Here is a 21383-nt window from a genome sequence, read left to right as displayed (position 1 = left end):
GGCGAGGGGAAAGATTAGGGGTTTTTCCTAAAATTATTTTTTTTTGCATCGAACAAATTTTTTTTTAGATTTTTTGAATCATTCCAAACAGAAAAGGTCTTTAGTGATTTTTCTCTTTGGTTAATAGTTTTTGTTATATAAGCGATTAAAAATTTTGAAAATTGCGAAATCGGCCATTTTTAACCCTAAATCGGACATTTAACTAAAAATTTCAATATTACCAAGGTAGGTAGATATTCTTTAAACATTGATTGATGACATCCAAAGAGTTTTTTGCAATACAATATCGGAAACCCCTTTGTTTTTTAATTTCTAATCAAGCGGGCGCGACACTGTAGTATAAGTGAGGACGTTTGAGTTGGCATAAATTCATTATCTCGAGAATGGGCTAATTTGAAGAGAAATTCTCAGACAGGTCGATTTTTATTTTTAAATTAGGACATTTTGGCATATATATAATATTAGTGACGTCATCCATCCGGGCGTGATGACGTAATCGATGATTTTTTTTAAATGAGAGTAGGGGTTGTGTGATAGCTCATTTGAAAGGTTATTTAATTCTCTATTCAGTAATATTAACATTAATATAATTATTTATACAGGGTGTACAAAAAAATTTTTTTATTAAATTAGCCTTGATTAAATTTGACAAATAGAAGAAACATTTTTCTTGTACACCTTGTATAAATAATGATGTTATTGTTTATATTACTGAATAGAGAATTAAATAACCTTTCAAACGAGCTATCACATAACCCCTACTCTTATTTAAAAAAATCATCGATTACGTCATCACGCCCAGATGGATGACGTCACTAGTATTATATATATGCCAAAAAGTCCTAATTCAAAAATAAAAATCGACCTTTCTGAGGATTTCTCTTGAAATTTGCCCATTCTCGAGATAATGAATTTATGCAAACTCAAACGTCCTCACTTATACTACAGTGTCGCGCCCGCTTGATTAGCAATTAAAAAAACAAATGGGTTTTCGATATTTTATTGCAAAAATCTCTTCGGGATTTCATCAATGTTTAAAGAATATCTACGTACCTTGGCAACTTTGAAATTTTTAGATAAATGTCCGATTTAGGGTTAAAAATGGCCGATTTCGCAATTTTCAAAATTTTTAATCGCTTATATAACAAAAACTGTTAACCTAAGAGAAAAACCACGAAAGACCTTTTCTGTTTGGAATGAATGATTCAAAAAACCTAAAAAAAAATTTGTTCGATGCAAAAAAAATAATTTTAGGAAAACCCCCTAATCTTTCCCCTCGCCTGGCAAGGTCTTATGCTCTTCAGAATCGCCTGTCATTGTACACATTTCTACTAAATGACTTACTTAAACACATAGTTAAATTTAAACCTTACAAGAGAAAGTTTATTTTACCCCTAAACTATGCACTTTTCGATTCACCTGGTAGATACACGTGCAGGGCTGATGCCTGCCAGGTCATGGGTTTTAGCCTTGGTGTGCCATGAATTATCACTATACTTTCCAGCTTTACAGGATGACCGTTAGTCGGAGGATTCACTAGCTCTTAGGCTATAAGACCTCAGATTAAAAAGCAGGTAATTTAACTTTATATTAACGTCCGTAAGTCGCTATACTTTCTACTATGTTCTGGTTACTATGTTTGTTCCTTGTCTAATTTGTGTGTTCAAAAGCATGTTATTTAGTTGTTTTGTTGTTTACCTTGGTTAATTCGTTTCTTAATTTCGTTTTCACTGCTCACGAATTGTTTTAGTAATTTATTCAATCAATATAATTATTTCATATATTATAGAACTCTTCGATTTCTTGATCTGAAATAAAATTATTTAACAAAATATAATGTTTACAGTTCCAGAGGGCGCAATATTAGTTCCCTCCACAGTAATAATGCATATTGACATGGATTGTTTCTTCGTTTCTGTGTCACTTCGCAACCACCCAGAATTAAAAGGAAAACCCGTAGCTATCACCCATGCTCGAAATGGTCAGCTATCCAACGTGAGGCCAGATCAAAGATCTGCTCGAGAACAAGAATTTTCGTTGTACTCAGAAAGACTGCCAGTAGGTGTCACTTCACGGGTGGACCAAATAGATATCCAATCCAGTATGTCAGAGATAGCTAGTTGCAGTTATGAGGCCAGAAAGTTTGGCATTAAGAATGGTACGTTTTTGGGACAGGCTATTAAAATGTGTCCTGAATTAAAGACGTTGCCGTATGATTTTGAGGTAAGTGATATTTGTTATTACCAAAAGTAGATACAATACAATTTTCGACCAAGTATAGGTGACTAAATAAAGTGCTAAAATCGGCAACATTGCTTAGTCCAGGATTTAATCGCCGAATGACGACCAAGGACGGAGCGATGGAGTTAGAATCGGCGAGATTCAGGTGCATTAGCGTGGGAAGTAGGGACTATCTGCTACTCGACGGTGCGCTGTGTTGCCATTTATTGGCCGTATATCTAATTTATAACTAAAAATGCTGTATATTAATTTATTTATATTATAGCTAATTTATCCCTCTCTTGATCACGACATTCAGTTGTTTAAAATCACATATTTTTTATCACTAGAGGCAACAGTTGTACTTAAAAATAGCTTATAAATGAGAGGACAAAGGAAAACCCAAGAGTGCTGGCAAAATAGTGTAGGAGAATGGCAGTGGAAAGCAAATGGAAGATAGTAATGATGAGAGTGAATGGACGACCAATATCAGTAGAAGAAAAAAAAAGGAAATGAAGTGGATATAATGACATAGGAGAACGTCTACTTGATCGGAGAATTATCAGAAGAGCGATAAGATAAAGGTGGAAAATAAAAGGAGGTTACAGATCAACAAAAAGGCAAATAAGCGTGAAAGAAAACGTGTGTTAAAAGTGCTGCAAACAAATGTGGGAACGGCTAGGTTATCTCACGACATCACTGAGGTGGGCATTAGAAAATAGTTCATGGGTACATCGAGCGTCGTAGGAGTGCGAATACTGAACAGAAGACTAAGGAATGGTATTAATACGCATGAGGGATTTGGGGCTACGAGGACAGTGCTGATGGTGGCGCGGGACATGGAGGACCTTATCTTCGGTGCTCAACGTAAATGCTACTAAGTCGAGGAATGGATAAGAATGTATGGAATCGATCTGGCTGCATGAAAGACCAAGGCCATAGTTCTCAATGGACCAAGAAAAAGGAACGGAATGGCCTTGGAATGTGGAGGAAAGAGAGTGGTTCCAAAGAAATGCGTAAGATATTTAGCTATAACTCTGTCAGAATAGAAGTTGAGGGGAAGACGTGAAAGCGGCGACTACAGAGCTGCGGTGATATCCCCCGAGCGGGGGATCATGCCCAACATCGGAGAGCCCAAATCTGAGAGGGGAAGATTCTGTTATGCCATTGATCATCCTTTACGCGGTGCCTGTTTGGCGCAGGGGCGTCATTTGAAATTTTGATTGGGGGGGGGGGCAAGCATTATATATAAAATACATTATACAATACTATTTGCGGTGTGCAAGTACTTGGAGGGGATACGAGAAACGATCGTGCGCGAACAGCGGAGAAATATTGCAACTTTCTTAAATAATTCATATTGTCAATTGAAATTGTCAAATTGACGTATATTTCATACCTACTGTCATTGAAGAAGAAAAATTATATATTGCTCCACAATATTGATATGATATGCAATTATTATATAAAGGTAAATTTAATTAATTGTATTTTGCTTGCAGTACTGCATTTTAATAACTAATTTTATTTACTACATACAATTGTTTACGTTTTAATAACATAACCTGAATCTTATTTTTTCTTATTATTATTTTTTTACACTATGGCCTTGACAATTATCCAGTAACCAGGACTAATATAATTGGCCAATATAATAATTAAAAGTGCGAAAAATGTTGCTGAGCGTAGAAACCAGGTGTCGCTTTGCCAAACTTGCACGGTCCCAATAGTAATAAAATTGATGTAGTTTTTGTAAATTTCAATAATTTTAATGGTCAGGGGGGGGGGCAAATGCCCTCTGACCCTGTCAAATGACGCCTGGTTTGGCGCCGTGTCTGATGGGAGGATATATGTATAGGACGTCTTATGTAGACAGATTGATTTATTTAAACAATTTTTTATACTACTTTTTACTCACTCTTTACATATCGTGATGTTTTATAACCTTAAATGTTTTGCACTTGGTTTTTAATTTCTGATTTCTACTAAAGCTGCTTTTGGTGTTGTGTAACATCCTGATCATAACAAGACCAGGGCATTAAGCAACACCACACTGTTGGGAGAAACGATGGGAGGAATTCCTCGAACATCCCTTAGGATATTCAAAAGAAAAACGTCCACCGTTCCATCCATCAGAACGGTGCTCTGCCCGACTGCTCAGCCCTGGGTTCGTTCCCTGTTCATTCTTCCTTCACACCCATCCCAGAAAAGGTACAGGAAATAAAAAGTCTACCTAATCATTTTTAAATACGCTATTTATTGAAATATAAAAAAAACTTAACAAAAATCATTTTTATTGTATACTGATGACCAAGTTAATTTTCTAAGCCCGTGACCGAGACCCCGCTGGTAATCGGTACAAAAGTTATAAAGGTAAAAATTTACTCAGCTTTAAGTCCTTCCGTTACAGTTCCTAAAGGAGGTCCCCAATCCCTGTAGAATTTGTCGTGGCCGGTAGTTAAAGGAAGTCTAGGGCTACGTTGTTGGGCTGTCTTGTCTCTGTAGGGCTGTCTTGTTTAATTTATTCTACTGCATCAGGATACGGTCGTAAGCTAATTCGCTCTCCAAGGTAGCGGTAGAAGGTTTTCTTTTCCAGGTGCTTGATTAAAATCTTCTTCCCGAGGTAGGGGCCATTGTTTAACGGCCTACACACAAACACGATAATGTATGCCAATATTACGTGCCTGATTTACGTGGCAATGGCAAAAGGGCGCTAGTACAAATTTTTATCGCATTAAATAGCTTCGAAGAGATGTACTAATTGACTTGACGGTAGTAGGGTCGCTTCTAGAAATATATAGTCCGAGGGACAAATACCAAGCGGAGCTTGGTGTAGCGTTCAATTGGCTGATTGAAACGTTACACACCCCCCAAGGTACCGGAAAATTTTTTCACAGGGACTTGAAAAAATTTTTTTTCATAAAAGAAGAAGAATAGTTGTAAAAAAAAATGTGAATAAGAAGAAGGATGACAAGTAAGAATGGCAGAAAAGAAAAAAAATGTTGATAAAAACTCGAGACATGAAAAGAAGAAGAAGCAGAAGAAGAATGAATAAGTAGGGTAATTATATTTAAGATAATATTAAAAAGAAAACAAGAAGAAATAGTTTATTTGAAAGAGAGAAAGAGAGAGAGTCAATATTTAGCACAAATCAAGTTATTAAAGTTAAATATAAATATTTGGACCAGCAATAAAAAATTGTTGCTAATAGCTGTACTATAAAATTCAACTGTAAAAAGAAATGACGCTAACCAGCTAGTTAAGCCTTGTTCTCTGAACTTTTGCTGCAGATACCTTCATTCGAAGAAAAAGAATAAAGCATTGTATTAATAACTAAAAATAAGCTGAATTAATATTTAACAAATTCTGTAGGTATACCTAATTAATACTAAAAGCTAAAATTTAAACTTACAATTATAAATAAAATAAATAGTAAGGGATGCGCCTTTGGAGTAAAGTAAAGCACCCCTAGGTCAAAGCAAAAGTTAGGCAGTAAGCACAACATATTATTCAGCCTATCAATAAAAATGGAGGTACGGTAATATGAGATAAACAAAATTTTATTGATAGTAAAATAAAGATGTACTAGATAAACTGCCAGAAAAGTTTAGACAAGTCAAGGTTATAATCATAGATAAAAAATGAAACAATGAACTTAGAAAAGATAAAGAAGAATGATAACGAATGAACATAATTTAAAAGTCTGATATTAAGAGCCAATAACAAACAATGTCAATAAAACAAAAGAAGACTCTTGAAATATTTAAAGTATTCACAATATATAAAAAAATAAATCTCAGATGTTTTGGTGGGTGTTGAGATGAAAGTAGTTGAAGCTCAAATTCTAATGAGATATTTCAAGAGTGCCAGGGCGCCATGCAAGCAAAAAATCGAAGGTTCATAAAAAAGAAAATTGGTAAAAGGTGTCATAAAATTTTCCTATTGAAGCAGAAGACATGATTACGCAGAAGTTGAAAAAAAAAACTATATGTGCATAATGCACGCTTAACTTCAGGAAGTATTTACGACCTGAGGATAATAGTTTTCTAAAAACTATTAAAATTATTTCAAAACGCCATGGAATTACACAAAAGGTGTCACCTGGGACGGCTGCATAATAACATTTGTGTTTCGAAAAGAGAGTAGTAATAATTAATATACGCCAAGATAGTTCCAAACACGGAAAGGATAGAATCTGGTGGTGGCCCAAACTCAAGATAACGCGTATTCAGGAATCACAATCGTGAAAAATGCACGATAAAAAGATACAAATTATGAACCTCGAAAAATTGATTACAAAAAAAAATTGACAGAAATGTTGTTAAAATAAAGATGTGGAAAACGTCTCTTAAATATAAGAAAAGACAAAATCAATTATTATCGATGTCTGTATCGTTATCAACGTCAACATCATCAATGTCGTCACAATCTGTTTCATCAGGTTTTAAATCTCTGACGTGGAAATTCCCTAAGTCAACACCATTAAGATCCTTGACAGCATAAACAGTGGAAGAAATAACTTTGTCAATAATGCAAGGAACAAATTTCGGAGCAAGTTTTGAGGTAAAATTATCAACAGCTTTAGACAAGACAAAATTTCTTTTCCAGACTTTCATTCCAGGAGAATAAGTCGGAGAGGGCCTTCTACGTAAGTTATAACGATCCCTGTTGGTAGTGTAGGAATGACGAATTCGTTTTTGGACTTCATCGAAGATAGGGGTCAAGTTTTCGGGCGGCAAGGGAGAGAAAATACTGTTGTTAATATTTACCGAATTATTTGCCCTATCCTCAATGCTTCCGTAAAAGGAACCGTCAGTTGGAATATTCCTGGCAAAAGTTAGGAAAGAGGGAGAAAATTTGGTAACATCATGTTTTGCGAGCCTGATTGCCTGGGCTATCTTAAATATGTCTTTATCCCAGTCTTTATGGTTGTCTTGAATAAAAGAACGAATAGCTGTTACGATAGTTTTGTTTACCCTCTCAGTTGGATTAATCTGGGGAAAATATCTGGCATTGTACCAGATTTTCTGTACATTGTATCGTTTCATAAGGTCCTTAAATTCCTTAGAAATGAACTGAGGGCCATTGTCAGCAGCAAAAATCTGCGGGACACCGAAGATTAGGAAGCCCTGATTTTCAATAAATTTCACGATGCCAGCAGACGTCGCTGAGGACATGGGGTGTACTAAGATAAACTTGGTGAACCAATCTACAACGACCAAAAGATATCGATTACCCTTCTTAGATCGAGTATAAGGACCTAGAAGGTCAGCTGAGAGGAACTGAAAGGGGTAGTTGATGTCCCTGTATTTACCCATTCGGCCTGCTGGGGGTAAATTTGATGATTTACACGAAGCGCAAACTTTGCATTTAGAGACATATTTTGAAACATATTGCCTCATTTAAGGCCAATAGTACAATTCGGAAATTCTGCCAAGGGTTTTGGATACACCTAAATGACCTGCTGTAGGTTCGTTGTGGTACATATGGAGGATAGATTTTCTGTGTGGGGAGGGAACAAAAATTTTCCAATCCGGAGAGGAATCGCAGAATTTGGAACGAGAGAAGACATGCTTGTATAAGATATTATTTTCAACTTTAAGAGAAGGATACTTATGTGAGTCATTGGTAACCTTCTTTATTAAGGTGTTATACCAATTGTCTCTAGTGAGATTAGACAGATTGAGAACTGAAACTTCTGTGGCATTTTCTGGAATTCTGGAAAGGGAATCAGCAACGACATTAAGAGAACCGCTACGATGCACTATGTCAAACTTATAAGAAGATAACTTCATTATCCATCTAGCTAGACGAGGAGAAGGGTTTTTCATAGTGAAAAGCCACTGAAGTGAAGCGTGGTCAGAAATTACGCAAAAAACTGTGCCTTCGATATAACCTCTAAATTTTTCGACTGACAGGAGGATGGCCAAAAGTTCTTTCTCGGTCGTGCTGTACTTGCGTTGGCATTTGTTGAGAGTTTTGCTAAAATAAGCGATGGGGTGCTCAAAACCATCCTCTTTTTGAAACAGGACTGACCCAATTCCAGAGTCACATGCATCGCAGGCAATATAAAATTTCTTTGAGAAATCAGGACTAGCAAGAACAGGAGCACGAGTGAGAAGGTTTCTTATCTCATGAAAAGCTGAATCAGCCTCTTTAGTCCATGATATGGGCTGTCCTTTCTTTTTTCCTTTTAACAAATCCGAAATTGGAGAACAAACAGAGCTAAAGTTAGGGAGAAATTTACGGTAATACCCGATCAAACCGATAAGGCGTCTGATCTGTGTGGTATTCTGAGGTAAAGGGTATTCTAAAATAGAATCGATCTTCTCAGGATCTGTTCTAAGACCTTTTTCATCGACAATGAATCCTAGGAACTTAAGAGATGGTCTACAAAATTTACATTTATCAAAATTGATGGTCAAATTGGCAAGTTTCAGTTGTCTAAACAGCGAGGAGAGTACTTTAAGGTGAGTCTCAAAATCTGGAGTCACCACAATAATGTCATCAACGTAGTAAAAGACATAGGGGTCAAGTTTGGGACCGATTACCATGTCGATTAATCTGCACATTGCTTGTGCGGAATTATTTAGACCAAAGGGAAGAACATTAAAGCAAAATACTCCACGATTTGGAATAGAAAAAGCGGTTTTGATCTTAGACTCCTCGTCGAGAGGAATTTGATAGAAAGCATGTCGTAAATCAATGGATGTTATATACCTAGCATCACGAACTTTAGAGATAATAGAGTCGATAAGGGGCATTGGGTAACTGTCCGGAAGAGTTATAGAATTCAGATTCCTACCATCAAAACAGACGCGATGTGTGCCGTTCTTCTTTTTAACGAGCCATAGAGGACTCATCCAAGGAGTTGGAGTGTGTAAGGGTTGAATAACCTTTAGTTTCAGCATTTCGTCAACACCTTCATTGAGGATTTTCTGCATTGCAGGCGATAGAGGGTATTGCCTTTGTTTTACTGGCTTTGCATTTCCGGTGTCGATGTGGTGAGTATAAAGGGTTGTTCGACCAATAGAGTCCTCTGGAGCTATTTCTTTGAATAGAGAAATGATCGAATCTAATTGAGCGAGTTGAGAAGGAGATAATGTGCATCTATCAGAAATCGTATTAATAACGCAAGTGGAAAAATTATTGGAGCTATACGAAAAATCAGAAAAATTAAAAGATAAACCAAAAAGACGAATAAAATCCATACCTAAGATGATTTTATGTGATATGGAGGGAACAACTAAAAATTTTAAGGAATGTGTGGTGTTCTGTAAAGTAACGGGAACGTGAACAAAGCCAATGGCATCTTGTAGGCTACCGTCAGCTGTCGTTAAGTGTATTGCAACGTCATAACTAATCTGCAATTTAAATTTTTTTAATAGATAAAGGGCTTTAGAACCAAAAATTGACACGTTAGAACCAGAGTCAATAAGAGCAGAAATAGAGTCGTCTAAAATACTGACTGAAAGATAAGGACGGTTGTCATGTTCACGAACATTTAAAAGAGGATTTGTAGACAAAGTTCGACTGATTTGAGACGTATGTGCTAAAGATACTGGAGTAACGGTAGAGACAGGTGGATTGACAATGAGGGAAGAGGGAACAAGATATGGTGAAGATATGTTTGAATTTAAGTTATTTGGGTAAAAAGTTAGGTCGTCAGAGATAACAGGTGAAGAGAGAGTTGTAAGTGAAGGTAGAGATTCATCGGTTAATGACGGGGTGCGCTGAGTTGGTCCGCGGGTCTTCCTTGTTGTGGGGTGGAAGATAGTGCTGGCGGGTTGATGGTGACGCCAGTATGGTCGTTTTTTTGAACGTTATAACATTTCGGACACCTCGCCTTTGTAACACGCTGTCTTCCACAGCCGTAACAGAAAATAGTAGCTTCGGATTGGCAATCCTGATAGACGTGTCCTTTAGTTCGGAAATTCCAGCAAATTACGTTCAAAAAACATGTTTCTCTGAATCTTTGAGGTAAGGAAGTGGACTGCTTAGAACGGGAAGAACAAATTGCACGAGAAGATTCTATGCACTTACACGCATTAATGAGATCAGCAACAGTGGGGGTTTTGACCATAGCAAGACCCATAACAAAATCAGGAAGAAGGCCTAACCTAATTTCTTCCACTCGCTCCGCTTCTGAAACATTTTTTTCAAGACGATTGAAAAGTGCCTCACAATCGGCTATAAAAGATAAAAAAGGCTCATCAGGACCTTGCTGTTTAGTACGAATGTGTTCCCATAAGGCTCTATCGTAGTTGTCAGGTAGATAGGTTTGTTTCAAAGCTGAAACTAACTCATCCCAAGAAGCAAATGACTTTTTTAAATAGTGGTTATGCCACCAAGTGAAGGCAGAGCCTTCGAAAAGATCTCCGGCGGAGAGAAAAAGGTCAGAATCCTTGCATCCTCTAGACTGTTTTAAGACATTAAGTTGTTCAAGAAAAGGGATGAGGTTTGTACCCCCAGAAAATTTTCTTATTCCCCATTTGTGCACGGGAATAGGTTTTGACGCACTAAGAAAGGAAGGAGAGGCAATAGGTGTAGAAGAGAAGTGTTGATGCTCCTCTTCATCTTGAGGATTTCCCAGTTTTTCCTCCAACTCGCCAAAAAGGATGGAGACGTCCATTTTAAATTTTTGCTTGGTCTCCTCTTCCTTTTCATCTGAAGCGGCCATGCGACGTGCTCTTCCGGATAGATGGTGAAAACGATCGGAAATAGTCCGATAGCTAGGAGTTGCACTAGTACCAGTAAAACCCTCGACCAAAGTTTTTAACTCCTGGTACGTTTTCTTAGCGTCTTTGACATCCTGCGTAAAAGCCGGAGTCAACTTATATTCTGGGGCCGTCTTCTTTTCTTCAGTAAGCAACCCTCTCAGTGATTTCCTACGCTCCGCAACATTTTCGGGCCTCGAACCTCTAATGGTGAGTTCGTAGGCCAATTCCTCCGTTTTTAGGTGGTTGGGATTGAAAGGGAGAGGCATGATTAACAACGAGAAGATAGTTGAAAAATCTGAGAGGATAGTTGTAAAAGAAAAAAGACAGAAATTCACAGCGGGCGAAGAATAAAGAATACAACGATAGTAACTACAATTCAAAATTAATTAAAGAGAGTAAAATTTAAAAATAGTAAAGATAGTTTTAAAGATAGTTAAATAAAATTAATTCAGCATAAGAAAATGTAAGTCCTGAAAATTTAGTATTTTTGGGACAAACGGTATATATTATAATACATTACCACATTAAAAATGTATCGCAATAATAAATATTAGCGACAAAATATTTTATAGATATCATTAAATATAGATTGCTAATACCGGCAAAAGGCAATTAAGCAAAACGAACATTTATCAAAGAAAAATAAAATGTAAAAACTAGTATTTTAAGCTAAGCCATTAATGTTGAAAATAGACAAAAACAGCAGAGTGAATATTAATATCTACTAACGATTTAAAGTGGAATTGTAAAATTAAGATATTTTTAAATTTATAGCGATAAAATTCTGCAATATAGTTTAAAAGTAAATTTCTATTTCCTGCATCCTGACTAGGATAAGCGCGAGAAAGAATAAACAGGTTTTATTACTTAATTAATTAGGTGAAAAATAATTCTAGGGCATCAAAGAAGTATCTCATACTTTGTACAGAACCGTAGCTTCTTATACTTTGGACATAGAAGCAGTAAGTTGCGACGAAATGTACGTGGATGTAACTAAAATTCTAAGGAAAACAGGACTGACAGTTGACGAATGGGCATCGCACATCAGAAATGAAATTAGAACTATTACAGGCTGCCCTTGTTCAACAGGTAAAGTAATGTATAAGTCTTATAGTGTTGATTGAGGGCTGATTTTTCCAGTTTGCAAAAATGGAATTTAATTTATGACTTGCTATAGACCTCTTCTAATATTCTCTCTTGAGATAATATTGTCACTTTTAAATCATATTGTATCTCATATGTCCCTTGACAAGATTCTCGTTTTCTACTTCGTTTTTGTTAATAAAAAATATTTGTAATTTTTTATGAACAGCAGCACGTACTTCCAACATATGTGACGTGGACGTCATAAAATAGAAAGTTTAAACAGAGAATATGAACACTATTAGCCGTGTGCAAGTACTTGGAGGGGATACGAGAAACGATCGTGCGCGAATAGCGGAGAAAACTTTCTCAATTCATTGTCAATTGAAATTGTCAAATTGACGTATACAGTGGAACCCCGTTAACTCGGATTAATCGGGACCCCGGCCGATCCGGGTTAGCCGGAGAAATAGTAAAAATTAATAAAATATGGTATGCTTACAGATAAACTCCGTTATAATTGGCACACAGACACTGGTAAACCACGTTCGCGCTTCGCACAAAACCACACATACAAAGCGTCGCGTCGTCGAGAGTCTAATTTTTAGCTTTATTAGCTTTGCACCGATTGTCCAAACTGTCTTTTGATATCATTTTGAAACAAAAATAACATTTTTACGTTTTATTGCCATTACGTAGACAAAATCTGAATATATTTACGAACGATTACAGAACGGAAGCGAACAATGCGACTTTACTACACACAATACGGTCTCAATCGCAACGATGTTATGTTATTTAATAACAGTGAAGACTAAGACCATTTTTTAAAAAAGAATTTCTAAAATAGTCTTTTAGTCTTTTTTAAACAATGCTAAGACATTTTCAAATAAATAAAGGATACTTACAAGTGCCTGTTGTTTTGGATAACACGACAATGAACGTTGTGTGCCATGAGTCATTTTTACTATTACATTATTACTATATCAAATTACACAAATACGTATTATCTCTCAAATATTATATTACATACATTTTAATTGTTGGCATGTTTGTCTGAAAATTTTTTGCTCAATTAGAAATCCAATGAAATCAATTAATTTGTGGTCATCTGATTGAATACAACCAATAAAACCAACATTATACTGAAAACAGATCCCATTGGCTGTTTTCACTCAATCATGTAGCTATGGATACCTACATTTCGTTTCATTTCGATTTTGACATTTCAAATATTCAATATTTCAAAATGTCACGATTTTGTTGTAATACTGATGAGAATATTAATGAAATTATCGAATCAAATATACCAAAGAATACTGTTTACAGTAAAAAATTTGTATGGAAAGCGTTTATGGACTTTTGCAATGATAGAAAATATGAATTAGATGGAAATCGGACGGTGGAAGAATTGTTAATTGCACATTTAAATAAATTGTTTCTGCTCTGTATTTTTTTTCATAACCAGCAAAAAATTTTCTATCCGAATAACCCTCGAACATTGATAAATGCTCAAAAATTTTTTAACAACTTTCTCAAGCTTGTTGCTTACAGGCAACAGACCTCCGCCTACGGCGTCGGTCTGTTTCCAAGCAACAAGCTTTCGAAATCTGTTATAAAATTTTTTCGAACAATTATCAATGTCCTTGGGTTATTACTACTGATAATTAACTATGTATTTTGATGGGAAATAAGCCACAATTAAATTGAAAAATAATTTTATTAACATTTCGACGCCCAGATCGGCTGTCGTTGTCAAAATACAAAATATGTACTGAAAATCAAAATGTTTATCTGATGAAAATCGGTCCGCGTTAGCCGGAGTTCCGGGTTATCGGGGGCCGACTTATCGGGGTTCCACTGTATTTCAAATCTACTGTCAATGAAGAAGAAAAATTATATGTTGCTCCACAATATTGATATGATATGCAATTATTATATAAAAGTAAATTTAATTAATTTTATTTTGCTTGTAGTAGTGCATTTTAATAATTAATTTTATTTACAACATACAATTGTTTATAATAACATAACCTTAATATTACTTTTTCTTCTTATAATTTTTTTGGGCTATGGCCTTGACAATTGTCCAGTAACCAGGACCAATATGATTGGTCAATATAATTAAAAGTGCGAAAAATGTTGCCGAGCTATGAAACCAGGTGTCGCTTTTCAGGACTTGCACGGTCCCAATAGTTCTACAACAGTTTCTACAAAAGTGTACAAACACCAAAAGAAAGTTTTTAAGTCACTATTAAACCAGGTTAAGACACATAATGCAGCTTATTTGAACGATAGAGCAGCAGTACTAAAAAGGTGACAAGAACTTTTAGTACAGTGTACTTTTAGTACACTACTTAATGAGAAAATAGATGTAAAGATACAAAACCATACATACACTTGAGTCCATGATTCGTTACGCGTGCGTCATCATCTGAAAAATTAAAGCATGCCTAAGAAATAAGTCGGAAATCTATTCCACGCAACGGCAAGTGACAGAAAGTGACTATTACTCCGATCACGTATTATATTATAAAATTTGGCGTTATAAAATAAATATAATTTAAAATTTTGGTGCCGAATTACAGCTACATTTGAAGTAGCTTAATAAATTATTTTAATATCATTAGTGATATTAAATATTTGTTATAATATAAATATTTAAAAATAAAATATTTTCTTTTTGTTATTTATTTCACTTTTACGGAAATTTAAACAAAACCCTCCCTTAACAACGTGAATGAGGTTAACTTTGTAAATTAATATCAAAATAAAATACACTCATCATAAAATTTCAAACTCTAGTATAAAATTAGTTGTGCAATCAACTGTTGGTTTAATATAAATGACTTTTAAATGCAAAAACAGGACAAAAAACAGCAAAAAATCCAACAAACTGACAGTGACTAGTAAACAAACCAGAAACGACACAAATTGTACTTAATGTCCGAAAACGTCAACAAGCGTCTTTTTTGTACCTATCTCTTTTCGATGTACTGACTCTAGAGCGTTTATAAAAATAACATGTGTCTTTACTTAATAACAGGCGGTATCTGGTTTGTCTTTAGTTTCATGCGTGGAAGACAATGATGCTAGATAAAAACTATGTGTTTTATCTCGCCAGGTATTAATGACCCACGGGTAAAGAACCCTGGACTCAAGTGTATTTCTAAAGAGAGTAAACTGAACTTCTAACGATGGAACGAATAAATAAAGCAATCTACTCTATACTCAGAAACAAATTAGGTACATGGATCATAGAGGTAAATATTAACATAGAGTGAGTCTACCCTCCGCGCTTCCTGACGACAATATCTCTTGGACTGGTTTGCGGTACCTCTTTCTAGCACATTGTATCGAGAAATTAAAATGACATTAACTGTGAGTATAGGCACGTAAGGGGAGGACTACTGTCGCAGCTTTACTATGCGTAAGAGTGAAACAGCACTAAGCCAAATAAAAAAGATGGTGTCGTCACTTCGCTCTGAATGACACTCTGTCTATGATAATATATAAGTCTATGACATGGATCAGATAACCTAACATTCCTGTCCCGAGCCATAATCCTGTTTCTATAAGCTGTATGATAAAGTATTTTTAATGGGAAATAAGCCACAATTTTACCAAAAAAATGAATTTATTAACGTTTCGAAGCCCAAATCGGGTTTCGTTGTCAAAATACAAAATACACAAGGAAATAGCTTCAGAATAACAATAAGCTGTATGGTTTTAAAGTCTATCAGTAGGGTGCTAACTTGGCTGTAGACCAGGTAGCATTTGACAGAGTAAGATTCAAAGATGTAATCCATTTTCCGTATACGTAATAAAAACTATTGAAAACATCTACAGTAGGAAAAAAGAATGTGTGTGTACTATGTACGCACGTAAGAAGATATTCTTCTATTATATAATAGGTAATTTAAACAAAGTAAATATACTGAAAAGGTTATTTGTATTTTATTTAAAAATCAAACTAACTTTCTTATCTACCACTTTAAAAAATTTTTATTAAAACAACCAAAAATAAAAAAAAAATATGAATCGCCCGGGAATTGAACCCGCAACCTTCCAATCTCAGTGCTAACGCATTTCTAACTACTCCATCGAGGCACTAGAAATAGATATGTGAGTTTCGGATATAATTACACAACACGGCGACATATAGTATAAAAATGTTATGCTTACATAAATTTTATTAATCCAAAAACACAAGAATTATAATAAATAATACATTTCCTAAAACCACTGATATATTCTTTTAATGACTTATTTGCACGGTTACAGATACATACATACCTATCTTGAAAGATTAGCAATGAACTACAATACTGTCAGTGTGCGCAGGCGCGCGGTAAATGTACAATTTTACCCTCAATCGATTCGCCGCTAAAGAAGAATATCTTCAAAAATGAAAGAGTACCCATGCGTCATCGATGATATGCATACGAATCAGATCAAAAATTTCTAGTCAAAACAACGTCTAAACTAAGTTAATACTGTAAAAAAACGGATGTGACTACTACCCCACCGTACGATTTTTCACTACGTAAATGTGTCGAACATTTTTTGTGATGTTATTCTTTTTCTGATTATACCTATATATTTATTGGTAATAAATATTACTTTTACTACCGTAATTAATTATTTGATATAGATTAATAATACAAAAATAATGAGTAAGCAAATATATAGTTTTATGAATTTCTCTATGTTAAAGTTGCCGGACGTAAATAGTAACAGGAATTCAAAAATGTCGTTTATGTCGGCTGCATTAAGTGACTTAAATGAAAGTAAACTTAATGAATTCAGATCATTTTGGTATCCAGATCATTTTCCAGGCATTATCTGCAAATAAATGTACATTCGTAAAAATATACTAATCTGTAATTTTATACACTATGATTGAAAAGTCAGAGTAATATGTACACGTTTGGCAAACTCATAGACAGAAGTTAACCATATTGACAGATGATTACTTAGAAATTTTATTGATAAAAAAGGGTTCAAGGCAGGTTTTGTTTATATTCGATTCAGAGTTGGGCTACCATCTCCATATAGTAACTATTTCAGCATCCTTATGCATCATCAGTGAAGATTATGCAGTCACAACTCTGAAGGGAATACAAACATTCTGCCTCTTTTAAAGCAAACCATCGCGATGCGATGAACCCGCCTTTTGAGACGCAATACAGCGACATCTCTCGTATTACGAGGAAAACGAAAAGCCCTAGATACAAAGTTTACTACTTTTTAAACAATTAGAATAATTGAAATAAAAATATAATAAACAATATTTTAAATCCAAGACTTTTCGTTAATAAACTGCTTTCTGGCTGCATCCCATATCTCCGGATTTTACAATATATAATCACATAGAGACGACGAAATAGGAGAAAGCAAATAGAGGACACTTAGGCCACGCATTTACCTTCTCTTCGTCTAGGAAAAGGACCGAAAGACAGTTTCTAAATACTCACAAATTGAGTAAAAATGAAAAAGATAAAAAAGGGTTCAAGGCAGGTTTTGTTTATATTCGATTCAGAGTTGGACTACCATCTCCATATAGTAACTATTTCAGCATCCTTATGCATCATCAGTGAAGATTATGCAGTCACAACTCTGAAGGGAATACAAACATTCTGCCTCTTTTAAAGCAAACCATCGCGATGCGATGAACCCGCCTTTTGAGACGCAATACAGCGACATCTCTCGTATTACGAGGAAAACGAAAAGCCCTAGATACAAAGTTTACTACTTTTTAAACAATTAGAATAATTGAAATAAAAATATAATAAACAATATTTTAAATCCAAGACTTTTCGTTAATAAACTGCTTTCTGGCTGCATCCCATATCTCCGGATTTTACAATATATAATCACATAGAGACGACGAAATAGGAGAAAGCAAATAGAGGACACTTAGGCCACGCATTTACCTTCTCTTCGTCTAGGAAAAGGACCGAAAGACAGTTTCTAAATACTCACAAATTGAGTAAAAATGAAAAAGATAAAAAAGGGTTCAAGGCAGGTTTTGTTTATATTCGATTCAGAGTTGGACTACCATCTCCATATAGTAACTATTTCAGCATCCTTATGCATCATCAGTGAAGATTATGCAGTCACAACTCTGAAGGGAATACAAACATTCTGCCTCTTTTAAAGCAAACCATCGCGATGCGATGAACCCGCCTTTTGAGACGCAATACAGCGACATCTCTCGTATTACGAGGAAAACGAAAAGCCCTAGATACAAAGTTTACTACTTTTTAAACAATTAGAATAATTGAAATAAAAATATAATAAACAATATTTTAAATCCAAGACTTTTCGTTAATAAACTGCTTTCTGGCTGCATCCCATATCTCCGGATTTTACAATATATAATCACATAGAGACGACGAAATAGGAGAAAGCAAATAGAGGACACTTAGGCCACGCATTTACCTTCTCTTCGTCTAGGAAAAGGACCGAAAGACAGTTTCTAAATACTCACAAATTGAGTAAAAATGAAAAAGATAAAAAAGGGTTCAAGGCAGGTTTTGTTTATATTCGATTCAGAGTTGGACTACCATCTCCATATAGTAACTATTTCAGCATCCTTATGCATCATCAGTGAAGATTATGCAGTCACAACTCTGAAGGGAATACAAACATTCTGCCTCTTTTAAAGCAAACCATCGCGATGCGATGAACCCGCCTTTTGAGACGCAATACAGCGACATCTCTCGTATTACGAGGAAAACGAAAAGCCCTAGATACAAAGTTTACTACTTTTTAAACAATTAGAATAATTGAAATAAAAATATAATAAACAATATTTTAAATCCAAGACTTTTCGTTCTATTCGAAACTGTCTTTCGGTCCTTTTCCTAGACGAAGAGAAGGTAAATTCGTGGCCTAAGTGTCCTCTATTTGCTTTCTCCTATTTCGTCGTCTCTATGTGATTATATATTGTAAAATCCGGAGATATGGGATGCAGCCAGAAAGCAGTTTATTAACGAAAAGTCTTGGATTTAAAATATTGTTTATTATATTTTTATTTCAATTATTCTAATTGTTTAAAAAGTAGTAAACTTTGTATCTAGGGCTTTTCGTTTTCCTCGTAATACGAGAGATGTCGCTGTATTGCGTCTCAAAAGGCGGGTTCATCGCATCGCGATGGTTTGCTTTAAAAGAGGCAGAATGTTTGTATTCCCTTCAGAGTTGTGACTGCATAATCATAATCTTCACTGATGATGCATAAGGATGCTGAAATAGTTACTATATGGAGATGGTAGTCCAACTCTGAATCGAATATAAACAAAACCTGCCTTGAACCCTTTTTTATCTTTTTCATTTTTACTCAATTTGTGAGTATTTAGAAACTGTCTTTCGGTCCTTTTCCTAGACGAAGAGAAGGTAAATGCGTGGCCTAAGTGTCCTCTATTTGCTTTCTCCTATTTCGTCGTCTCTATGTGATTATATATTGTAAAATCCGGAGATATGGGATGCAGCCAGAAAGCAGTTTATTAACGAAAAGTCTTGGATTTAAAATATTGTTTATTATATTTTTATTTCAATTATTCTAATTGTTTAAAAAGTAGTAAACTTTGTATCTAGGGCTTTTCGTTTTCCTCGTAAATTTTATTGACTTATTTTAATTAAATAAATACTTACCAAACCAAAAATACAATATAATATCAAAATAGCTTTTAAAAGAACTGAGTTTATTTAAGTAAATACGACTGATTATTAAAATTTATAAACTCTACCGAACCTAACCCAGTTTCACTGTCAAAGTGACAGAAATTGAATCTGTCAGATTATAGTTGACCAGCACGATTACTCGAATAGTAGTTTATACAATTATTATTTCTACTGATGTTGAATGTTTTTCTAAGAATGACATTAGAAGTACAGAAATAGTCAAGTGTGAGTTTAAATTTTCTACTAAATTAATATACAGTCGGAAAAATGAAAGAATACCCATGAATGATCACATAAATCACTTATTTCGTATTTGCTGTCTTTTTCTATAAATAATAAACGTTTGTTTGTTCAACTACGTTGAACAATTGTATCGCCGTCTCACTCTATCGATTATAAATATGTAACTGCGTATGTCTTGGATAACGTTTTTGCTTAGTAGGCAACACTTAATAATCTATCTCTCTCGTTTGTTATTTATAGAAAAAGGCAGTAAATCCAAAATATGTGCTTGATATGATCGTTCATGGGTATTCTTTTATTTTTCCGACTGTACCAAAATAACAAAACGGAAGCCAGAATAGATGAACACCTTATACATAGAACACAGAATATATAATATGTAACACAGAACCTATATACATAGGCAGCGGAATAAGAAAAGGAGACTCATTGAGTCCTATGCTCTTCAATTTAATCATGGATGACATCATCAAAAGCGTCAACAAAGAAGAGAATACAGAATGGGAAACAAAGAAGTAAAAATACTCTGCAACGCAGACGACGCAATATTGACAGCCGAAGATGAAGATAGTCTGCAAATATAAGTCCACAGATTTAACATACGAGCAAAGAATTAGGTAAGTATGCCAATTTCATCTCAGAAAACTAAAACAATAGTAATCAGTCAAGAACCAATCAGTATCGAACAAGTAATGGAAATAAAATACCTTGGAATTACAGTGTCAAGCTACGGAGACCTGGACAAAGAAGTGAGAAATCAAGTATAAAAAGCAAATAGATTGGCAGTATTTCTTAATAACACTGTATGGCGAAACCGACATATTAACACTGAGATGAAGTCAAGAATTTATAAAGCCAGTGCTAGACCAATAGTGACATATGCATCAGAAACAAGATCCTATGCAGCCACAACACAAAGACGATTGGAAACTTCAGAGATGAAGATACTGAGAAGAATTACAGCGATTGAGAGATCGAAAGAGGAGTGAAGACATTAGAAAACAATGTAACGTACAATGTATAAACGAATGGACACTAAATAGAAAAAAGCATGAAATAACTATATAAGCAGAACGCTGGAGACACGTGTGGTCAAAATAGCAAAGGATAACTAATCACCAATCGGTAGAAGAAGTATCGGCCGACGGATCAAAAGACAACCTTCCATAGAGGTACCAATCCGCCAATCAACAAGCATAATTGTTTTTAAAGAGGAGGAGGAGGAAGAAGATAACCTACCAGAAGAAATATTTAAATTCTATTATCAAACATTTGTAGCCCCCTTTCATAAACAACTTGCACATGTAGTATGGCAAAAACGTAATTTACCTAAAGAGTGGCATGCAAAAATTATATGTCCTATATTATACAGTGATGAGCGCGCTAATAACCGGCAAAATAACGCAAGAGATGGAAAACATAATACATTGC

The 21383-nt window shown here is 35.0% G+C and overlaps 1 protein-coding gene across 2 annotated transcripts in view; it reads left to right on the top strand.

The window, feature by feature from the left end:
• The window catches only part of LOC114339635 (DNA repair protein REV1), a 92110-nt gene that overhangs the window by 6769 nt on the left and 63958 nt on the right, over positions 1-21383 (top strand). For both annotated transcript variants that reach the window (XM_050646943.1, XM_050646944.1), the window contains 2 exons: positions 1847-2223; positions 11837-12029. In XM_050646943.1, coding sequence (XP_050502900.1) covers positions 1847-2223; positions 11837-12029 — 570 coding nt within the window. The remainder of the gene's footprint in view (positions 1-1846; positions 2224-11836; positions 12030-21383) is intronic.

Source organism: Diabrotica virgifera, chromosome 3 (genome assembly GCF_917563875.1).
Source record: "Diabrotica virgifera virgifera chromosome 3, PGI_DIABVI_V3a".
Classification (NCBI taxonomy): domain Eukaryota; kingdom Metazoa; phylum Arthropoda; class Insecta; order Coleoptera; family Chrysomelidae; genus Diabrotica; species Diabrotica virgifera.
This window is presented reverse-complemented; position numbering and strand designations above follow the sequence as displayed.